Below are 10,489 nucleotides of genomic sequence, written 5' to 3'. Positions count from 1 at the left end.
AGTGAAATAAGTCAATCACAGGACAAATACTGTATTAGTTCACTATTATAAAAAGTCAAGAGAAGGTTTATATGTGGAAGGAAACTTTCTTTGTTGTTACCAGAGATGGGAGGGAAGACAGGGAACATGGCTAAATAGGTAGAGACAAGTATTGATTTGGGTGAAGGGAAGGGCAATGTACTCAAATGTGAGTGATCCACATGGTGGCACTGAGGAAGAGGAAGACATAGAGAGGTACATGGGAGGTACAACAAAAAGATGAACCCTTTTGCACATACAGTACTGCATTGTCAGTGATGACAAACATTGATCCATGGGCAGATAGATGCATGGATAGGTTGAATGATCAGGTATGTCTAGGCAGAGGGAGTGTGCCCATGACCATTACAGGGTTAGCAGGCAATGTTTCTACATGCGTATTTGTGTGTGCTATAAGAATGTCCAGGTGTATAATAGAGCTGACAAGGGACAAGATTGTGGTGGCTTCTTGGCCACAGCCAGCTACCCTGAGGGAGCGAGTAGTTGGACCTGTGGGCTTAAGACCATGGTCGCAATTGGCATAACACACTACACAAAAACATTGTTCTAGATCCTACTTTGGTGAGTAGTGACTGGGATCTTAAAAGCTTGCAAGTGGCCATTTGGATGCAACAATGGGTCTCTCCTTGTCCACAGCAAAGAAGAATGAAGAAAACCAAAGACTCATGGAAAAAAATTAGTCCAATTAGGAACTAGTAAACCATCCAATCTCAGCCTATATGATCATGAGACCAGAAGAACTAGATGGTGCCTGGTTACTACTGTCAACCACTCAGAAAGGGATCAGTGCAGAAAAGGATCACTCCCAGATAGAGTGGGAGAACAATGTTGAACAAAACTCAAAATCACTGAAAAAAAAATAAATAAATAAAGGCCAGATTTGCTGGTCTGATAGAGCCTAGTGAGACCCCTGAGACTATGGCCCCTAGATACCCGTCAGCTTGGAACTGAACTCAGTCCTGTGGCTTCCAGCCAAATAACAGACTGACATATGGCTGAACATTTACATCAGGTAGATACACTCCTTGGAGTGATCAATCTAACAGAAGGGTAGTGCTTGCACAGGGAGATAGCTCAGAGGGCAGGAGTGCATGGCAGTGAAGGACACAGGGAAGAGGCAACTATTGGGAGGAAGTAGGAAGGGAGGCATTACATTGTGGGGAATTGCAGTCAGTGTCATGAGACAAAATGTGTATAAACTGCTGTATGGAAAATGAATTTGCTCTATAAATTTTCACCCAAATCACAATAAAAGTTAAAAAAAAAAAAAAAGTGGTAGAGGTTTAGGAGGCCATGGGACAGAAAAGGAAAAAATGCAGAGTAGGAAAAACAGAAATTAAAGTCAGTGTATTATGCTAGATATCCAAAAATATTCATTTTTGGAAATAGAAATCTGAGTGCTGGAGGGAGATTTCCAGAGTCAGGTAAATCAGAAAAGAGAGATCAGGGAATGTGATGAGATTTCCAGAACCATTTGCTTCCCTGTTTCATAATTTTGGTCATTGTCTGTTTCTTCACTGTGCTTAACATTTAGGCTTTGTATCCTTGGCTGAGAGTCAGCAAGGGGAGTTGGAGTGAGGAAACCACAGCTTAGGTAGGATCCAGTTTTCTAGAGAGAGTAGATTATGTACGTAGCTATGTATGTGGGTATGAATATAGACCTCGTCTTACTCTAGAAAGGATTTCAGGCAAAAAGATCTGGTACGAGTGAAGGGTTGTGTAAAGAGAGGGAAGATGGCTGAAATCCTGGTGCCTGGGTCACATAGAGGTGGTCAGGGCAAAGAATGGCCCAGGGAGGCTGAATGGCAGCAGACTGTGTGCCCTTTGAGGCAGGAACTTGCAGGCCCAGGACCTGGTTGAAGAAGGTACTCAGTAGATGATGGCTGAGCTAAGACAAGGATTCAGGGTTTATGGGTTCTCAGACCAGAGAAGACAATACTGGGACACCAGAGACTCTTAACAGCTCAGATTCTTGGCTGCCCCAGTGACTATTTCCCCATTTCAGGTGGCTGGCTGCAAGTGTGATGGGGACACCTTTGGTCACTACTGTGAACGCTCCAGAGACCCCTGTGAGCAATGCTTCCCGAATGTAAACTGCACTCCAGAGAAGGGTTGCGAGGCCTGCCCTCCACACATGACTGGGGATGGGCGTCACTGTGCAGGTGAGCTGTGCCCAGGGCCCTACAAGGATGAAGGTCTGCAGATAGTGGCACCTCAAGGGCCCAGGACAGCCAAACGCAAACCTTTCCCCAGCAAGTCTTTAAACTATTCAATATAGGTGGGTGGGTAAGGAGGGCTTGGAAAGCGGTGGTGAATGATATGGGGCTGAGGGAGAAGAAATTATACAGTCATGGGGGAGGGGCCAGGGCAGAGCCACCCTGAGGTGTTGATAAGGAAAACCCAGTGCAGAAAGCTGAAGAGAACCAGGAGAAGTAGGAGGGCAGGGCCCTCTTGCAGCCATTGAACCAGAGGCAAGCTGGAGCCTCCAGTGTATCAAGACTCCACATCTCAGATTGCCATGGGGTTTCCCTTTGACTCCTTCTCCCAGCCTCTCACTTCTGAGCCTCTGGAAGCCTGATGAAGAGGCCTCCACTAAACCTTCCCAGATGCCCAAATAAAATCTAAAGACTGCTGTGTCTTCTAAGCAGAGTCCAGAATGAGTCAAATCACAATTTATCAAGGAGGAGAAGGAGATGGAAGTGAGAGAGTGAGGAAAAAAAGCTGGCAAGTCCTTTTCCCACCAGCCTTCTGGGCCCTCCTGATGTAAATAATCACTTCACTCCCCTGTGCAGACTGGGCTAAAACCTACCTGGCAGAGGAAAAAGGACTCCCAGGCAGAGAAATGCCTGGAGAAAGAGAGAAGGATAATTTGGGGTTCAGAGTGGGCCACAAGCAGAATCCAGATTGAGTGGGTATTCGGGAAAGATGCCAAGTCTTTCAAGGGAGCAGGTTTCCATGGGCTGGGGGCCCCACCCCTGCTGCTGCCATGGTGTTGCTGACCTCCATACTCCCTCCGCAGTTCTAGAGAACTTGTTCCTCTGTCAGAACAAGTCCTGCCCTGTAAATTACTGCTACAACCATGGCCACTGCTACATCTCCCAGACTCCAGACTGCCAGCCCACCTGCACATGCCCCCCAGCCTTCACTGACACCCGTTGCTTCCTGGCTGGGAACAATTTCACCCCCTCCATCAGTCCAGGTAAAATCAGTTGCCCCACCATCTCCACCTCCACACTTCTCTTGCCTTTGGGGAAAATGGGGAAACTTATGGGTCCAGAGCTAAGTTCCTCAAACTCACAGGGCAGAATTCTGAATTCCTTGTAATCCAACAGCTGTTGAGTCAATTCCAACTCATGGTGATCTCATGTATGTCAGAGTAGTACTATGCTCCATAGAACTTTCAATGGCCGATTTTTCAGAAATAGATCACCATGCCTTTCTTCTGAGGCACCTCTAGGTAAATGCAAACCTCCAGTTAGCAGTCAAGTATGTTAACTATTTGCACTACCAGTGGTAAACTGTAAGCTTTGTGAGCTGGTGATAACAGCTGTCACAGCATAAACCACTGGCTGTCCAGTTTGCTGAGGAAAAATTGAAGGACATCTTGCCTCTCAGAAAGATGAAAGTCATTGTACAATGAGCACTAGGGGAAGAGTCAGGAGGCTTGGCCACTTCTCCTGATTCCTCCAGTGACCTGCTATAGAATGGGGTGGTCTCCCTGGGCTGCACTCCTTGGGTAAGGCTGAGAAAAAAACATGATGTGATTTTGAATTTGCTTCTTTCATCTCCAGAGCTTCCCTTAAGAACCATCCTGCTCTTGCTCAGTGAAGAAGAAAATGCCTCCATTGCAGAGGTCAACGCCTCGGTCAGTGCTGTAGGCCAGGCTAGGCAGAGGAGGCAGATCTTGGTGGGTTCAGGGCTAAGACTGAGCCATCACTGTGTCCTGCATCATCCATCTAGATTCATCCATCTAGCCTCTTGTCCCAGGGGATGCTGGTGGAGGAGGGGGTCAAGAAGCCTTAGGACAGGAATCTCAGAAGGGGTTGGAATGACCAATTCACCATGAGCAGAGTCAAGGGTGGTGAAGGCACTCCAGCCCCTACCTCTGAGGGTCCTTCAAGACTTGCATTTCTTAGTATTATATGGAAGAAACATGAGGGAGGTGTATTACCTCCAGGAAGCTTTCCCTGACTTCTCAGAGAGAAATGGTGGCTCCCTCTCCTAGGTTCCCTTGTCCTTGTCCACATCTCAGTCATAAGCAATGAAGCACAGTTGTTGAAGGTATGAGTTCTAGAATCCTACACGTCAACATTCAAATCCTTGCTGTACCACTTACTAGAGGTGACCTTAGACAAATTATTTAATGTCTCATCTGTAAAAACAGGGCTGATTTAAAAAAAACAACTCACTGCCATTGAGTCGATTCAACTCATAGTGACCCCTCTTTGTGTTTCCAAGGTAGTATCTCCATGGAAGTAGATTGTTCAACCTTCCTTCCAAGGAGTGTCTGGTGGGTTTGAACTGCCAGGCTTCTGGTTAGCAGTCAAATACCTTAGGCACTATGCCACAAATAGTACCTATGTTAATGGGTTGTGTCAAAGTTTAAATGATAATATATGTAAAGCATTTATCATGGTGCCAGGAACACAATAAGTATTCAAAATAATAATTATTATTATACATTACTATTATATTTTATAGGAGCTCTGGTAGCGTAGTGCCTAAGGCACTTGACTGCTAACCAGAAGGCTGGCGGTTCAAACCCACCAGACACTCCTCGGAAGGAAAATGGGGCGATCTACTTCCGTAGTGATACTGCCTCAGAAACCCAAGAAGGGGTCGCTATGAGTCAGGGCCGACTCAACGGCACATAACAACAACAACAACATTATATTTTATAATAATAGTATCATTATGACTATAAAGTTACCTCTGAGATATTGTGGGGTCGTTTCCAGCCCACCATAATAAAGTGAATATGAAAATAAAGTGAGTCCCATGAAGTTTTTGGTTTCCTAGTGCATATAAAATTATGTTTGCACAGCTGTAGTCTATTAAATATGCAATAATATTATGAAAAATTTCCAAAATTGTGAGAATTAACAAAATGTGACCCAGAGACATAAAGTGAGCATGTGATTTTGGAAAAATGGTGCTGACAGATGTGTTTGATTCAGGGTTGCCACAAATCTTCAACTTGTAAAAGATGCTCTATCTGCAGAGCACAGTAAAGCGAAGTAAAATGAGGCACGTCTCTACTCCTATAGCACTCCACACTCTGTATGGTAATAATCTGTTGACATTCATTTACTTCCTAAGACATCTTGACATCCCCAACATTTGATTACCCCTTATACCTGGCTAAACATAACAGATGTTTAATAAACATGGTGAGAGAAAGAGTAGGTATAAGGGATCTTGGATAAGGTAGAGGCCATTCATTTCAGGTTCTCCCCTCACAATAGGAGGCAACTAGGGAGAAAAGGACCTGAAGGCCTTCACTCACCAACATATATTTATTAAGCAGGAAGCCATGCCAGCCATGGGGTTAGGCTACTGTGTAGGGATGCCGAGATGGATGGGAGAGGTTCTGGGAATCTGGGGCTCACACTCAAAGAAGAAAACAGACAGGGATGAATAAATGTATTAAAGTGGGAAGGAGTCTCAGCAGTAGTTGGAATGACCCATCCCCACCACCTGCATCACCTCCATTTCCCATTTTTCACCCTAGGTGGCGTACAGACTGGGGACACTGGATGTGCGGGCCTTTTTCAGGAATAGTCTGGTGGAACAAAGGTAGGTGGGATTGTTGCTACCTGGGCCCCTGGTCTTCCCCTTATCCACCCTTACCATTAACCCTTCACTCTCTCCTTCCCGCACAGTAATTCCACAACCTCAGCCTCCGGAAACTCCCTTCACCACTGGAGGGTCATCTCTGAGTTCCAGTACCGCCCTGGGGGCCCTGTCATTGACTTCCTGAACAACCGGCTGCTGGACGCTGTAGTGCAGGCCTTCTTACCCCAGGCCTTCCAGAGGAGGTCGAGGAGGAGTGAGGAGCCCAGGCACAACGTGATCTTCCATCCCATCTCCAGAGAAGATGTGCACAACCTGAAGAATCGTGAGTACAGGGGTACAGAGACAACTAGAAGGTGCTGGGCGCACGAGGGATACTCACAGATCATCAGCCCACACAAACCAGTGCAGAGAAGCATTCTAGTGAGGTACACACACAGGTATGAAATTACTTTAGTTATTGTTTAACTTTTGAGAGAAATTTTAAACATTTTACCCACCAGCTTTTTAGATTCAAGAACAGGAGCACAAAATGCTGCTTGATGAATCCACATGAAGCCAGTCTCATAGAGCAATTATTCCAACTGAAGCCTTCCTAACTATCACTGCCAATGGTTTTCTTCTTTTAATAAATTACTAATGTTTTTCTTATTATTTTAAAAATATTTTTGCAGTGTTTCCTTCCCTCCCCTCCCACCCCTGCTAACCAATAAAGAAAGTTTCCTTCCATATATAAACCTTTCCTTGACTTTTTTCAAGACTGGGCATTCTACTTACATAAAGATTTACTGCCTTGGAAACCCAAAGAGGGTCACTATGAGTCAGAATCAATTCGATGACACTGAGTTTGGTTGTTTTGTTTTGTTGACTTTTTACAATAATGAACTAATACAATATTTGTTCTTCTGTGACTGACTAATTTCACTCAGTATAATGTCCTCCAAGTTCATCCATGTTATGCAGTGTTTTGCAGATTCTACATTATTCTTAAGTGTTGCATAGTATTCCATTGTGTATATATACCATAGTTTGCTTATCCATTCTTCTGTTGATGGGCATCTAGGTTGCTTCCATCTTTTGGCTATTGCAAATAGTGCTGTGATTAACATGGGTATGCATATATCTGTTCTTGTCCTGGCTCTCACTTCTTTAGGACATATACCTAGTAATGGGATTGCTGGATCAAATGGTATTTCTAATTCCAGCTTTTTAAGGAATTGCCATACTGTTTTCCACAGTGTTTGTATCATTTGACAGCTCCACCAGCAGTGTATTAGAGTCCCAATCTCTTCATATCCTCACCAGCATTTGTTCTTTTCTGTCTTGTTGAACTTTGCTATTAGTGCTAAGGCAAGATGGTACCTCATTGTTGTTTTGATTTGCATCTCTATAATGACTAAAGATCAAGAACGTTTCTTCATGAGTTTTTTGGCTGCCTGATACCCTCTTTGATGAAGTGTCTCTTCACATCTTCTGCCCATTTTTAAACTAGATTGTCTTTTTGTTGTTGAGCTGCTGGAGTTTTCTATAAATTTTAGAGATAAGTCCCTTTTCAGGTATGTCATTGTCAAATATTGTTTCCTGATCTGTAGGTTCTCTTTTGACTCTTTTGGAGAAGTCTTTAGAAGCACATGAAAATTTTAATTTTCAGAAGGTCCCATTCATCTAGTTTATCTTCTGCTGTTTGTGCACTTTGGGTTATGCTTGACAGTCTATTTATGCCATAAATTAGGGCCCCTAAATTTTCTGCTATTTTTTCCTTGGGGAATTTTATAGTTTTAGGTTTCACATTTAAGTCTTTGATCCATCTGGAGTTAGTTTTTGTGTATGGTATGAGGTATGGATCTTTTTTCATTTTTCTGCAAATGAATATCCAGTTTTGCCAGCACCATTTGTTAAAGAGACTATCTCTTCCCCCATGTAATGGATTTCAGCCCTTTGTCAAAAATTAGCTGACTATAGGTGGATGGATCTATTTCTGGGTTCTCAATTCTGTTCCACTGGTCTATATGTCTGTCATTGTATCAATACCAGGCTGTTTTGACTACTATGGCTGTATACTAGGTTTTGAGATCTGGGAGTGTGAGACCTCCTACTTTGTTCTTCTTCTTCAATAGTGCTTTGCTTATCTGAGGTCTCTTTCCTTTCCATATAAAATTAGTGATGGTTTTCTCCATATCCTTAAAGAATGTTGATGGGATCTGGATTGGGACTACATTGAATGTATAGATTGCTTTTCAAAATGTTCAGTCTTCCTATTCACAAGCATGGGATATTCTTCCATTTACGTAGATCTTTTATGGTTTCTTGAAGTAGTGTTTTGTAGTTTTCTTTGTACAGGTCTTTTGTGTCCCTAGTGAGATTTATTCCCAAGTATTTTATATTTTTGGTAGCTATTGTAAATGGTATTGATTTCCTTATTTCCTTTTCAGCAATCTTTGCTGGTGTAGAGGCATCCAACTGATTTTTGGATGTTGATCTTATATCTTGCCATGATGCTAAATCTCTCAATTAGTTCCAGTAATTTCTTTGCTGAGTCTCTTGGGTTTTCTATGTATGGAACCATATCATCAGCAAATAGGGATAGTTTTACTTCTTCTTTACCAATTTGGATGCCTTTGACTTCCCTTTCTTGCTTTATTGCCCTGGCTAGCACTTCCAACACAATGTTGAATAGAAGCGGTGACAGAGGGCATTCTTGTCTGGTTGCTGTTCACAAGGGGAATGGTATCAGTCTCTTTCCATTGAGAATAATGTTGGCTGTTGGTTTTCCATAGATGCCCTTTATTATGTTGAGGAATGTCCCTTCTATTCCTATTTTTCTGAGAGTTTTAATCAGGAATAGGTGTTGGATTTTATCAAATGCCTTTTCTGCATCTATTGATATGATCATATGGTTCTTTTCCTTTGTTTTATTTATGTGATGGATGATGTTATTTTTTTTTTTCCTAATGTTGAACTATACTTGCATACCTGGTCATAATGTATTATTGGTCATAATGTATTGGTTATACTGTATTATTTTTTGCATATGTTGTTAGAGTCTATTGGCTAGGATTTTGTTGAAGATTTTTGCATCTATATTCATGAGGGATATTGGTGTGTAGTTTTCCTTTTGAGTGATGTCTTTGGTTTTGGTATCAAGGTTATGGCTTGCTTCATAAAATGAATTTGGGAGGATTCCATCCTTTTCTATGTTTTGGAATAGTTTGGGTAGGATCAGTAGCAGTTCTTCTCTGAATGTTTGGTAGAATTCTCCAGTGAAACCATCTGGGCCAGGGCTTTTGTTGTTGGTAATTTTTTTTATCATCCATTCAATTTCTTCTTTTGTTATGGGTCTGATCGACTTTTCTACCTCAGTCTGTGTTAGTTTAGGTAAACAGTGTGTTTCTAGAAATCTGTCCATTTTTTCTAGATTTTCAAATTTGTCAGAGTACAGTTCTTCATAATATCCTGATATTATCCTTTTTATTTCAGTTGGTTCTATTGTGATGTCACCCATTTCATTTCTCATTCATGTTATTTGTATTCTCTTCCTTTTTTCCTTTGTTAAATTTGCCAGTGGCTTGTCAATTTTATTAATCTTTTCAACAAACCAACTTCTAGTCTTCTTGATTTTTTCTATTGTCTTTCTATTTTCTGTTTCATTGATTTCTCCTCAAATCTTTATTATTTCTTTTCTTCTAGTGACTGTAGGCTTTTTTGCTGCTCATTTTTTAATTTTTGGAGATGTTGGGTTAAGGTGTTAATTTTAGCTCTTCTTTTTTGATGTGTGCATTTATTGCCATAAATTGGCCTCTGACAGCTGCTTTTGCTGTGTCCCAAAGATTTTGGTATGTTGTGTTTTCATTCTCATTTGATTCAAGGAATTTTTTATTTTTTCTATTACCCAGTCGTTTTCAGGGAGGGTGTTATTCAGTTTCCATATGTTTGCTCTTTTTCCATTGATCTTGTTATTGTTGATTTCTAATTTTATAGCATTGTGATCTGAGAAGATGCTTTGCAGTATTTCAATGTTTTTAAATTTATTAAGGTTTGCTTTATGGCCTAATCTGTGGTCTATCCTGGAGAATGTTCCATGTGTACTGGAAAAGAATATAGATTGTGTTGTTGTTGGATGAAGTGCTCTAAAGATGTCTATAAGGTCAAGTTGGTGAATTGTATTGTTTAGTTCTTCTGTGTCTTTGTTCAATTTTTTGCCAGTTGTTCTATCTTTCATTGAAAGTGGTATATTATAATCCCCTACTATGACTGTGGAGTCATCTATTTGTCTTTTCAAATCTGTTAAAGTCTGATTTATGTATTTTGGGCCTCTTTCATTGGGTCCATAGATATTATGGTTATGTCCTCTTTTTCAATCAATCCTTTAATCATTATATAATGTCCTTCCTTGTCTCTTATGATGGCTTTTGTCTTAAAGTCTATTTTATCAGAAATTAATATTGCTACTCCTGTTCTTTTATGCTTGCCATTTGCTTGATGTATCTTTTTCCAACCTTTGATTTTTAGTCTATTTGTGTCTTTGTGTCTAAGGTGTGTCTCTTGTAGATAGCATATTGATAGGTGCTTGAACAACTTCTCTTAGAAAGATCAGCACGAGGCTGGTCCCCATGAGGCGGAGGTCAAAGATGTCCCAAATGTCCAAACTACCATGCCA

At 41.5% G+C, this 10,489-nt stretch overlaps 1 protein-coding gene across 1 annotated transcript in view; it reads left to right on the top strand.

The window, feature by feature from the left end:
- MUC4 (mucin 4, cell surface associated) overlaps window positions 1-10,489 on the top strand; it is a 43,593-nt gene that overhangs the window by 26,447 nt on the left and 6,657 nt on the right. Inside the window, exons 17-21 of the mRNA XM_042782127.1 lie at window positions 2,045-2,201; window positions 3,059-3,238; window positions 3,831-3,904; window positions 5,771-5,835; window positions 5,922-6,157. Of these exons, the coding sequence (XP_042638061.1) occupies window positions 2,045-2,201; window positions 3,059-3,238; window positions 3,831-3,904; window positions 5,771-5,835; window positions 5,922-6,157 (712 nt within the window). The remainder of the gene's footprint in view (window positions 1-2,044; window positions 2,202-3,058; window positions 3,239-3,830; window positions 3,905-5,770; window positions 5,836-5,921; window positions 6,158-10,489) is intronic.

The sequence above is a fragment of the Orycteropus afer genome, unplaced genomic scaffold (assembly GCF_000298275.1).
Source record: "Orycteropus afer afer isolate SDZICR_OR568_19922 unplaced genomic scaffold, OryAfe1.0 scaffold00245, whole genome shotgun sequence".
Taxonomy (NCBI): Eukaryota; Metazoa; Chordata; class Mammalia; order Tubulidentata; family Orycteropodidae; genus Orycteropus; species Orycteropus afer.
The sequence above is the reverse complement of the archived record's forward strand: the minus strand, read 5'-3'. Positions and strand labels throughout refer to the sequence as shown.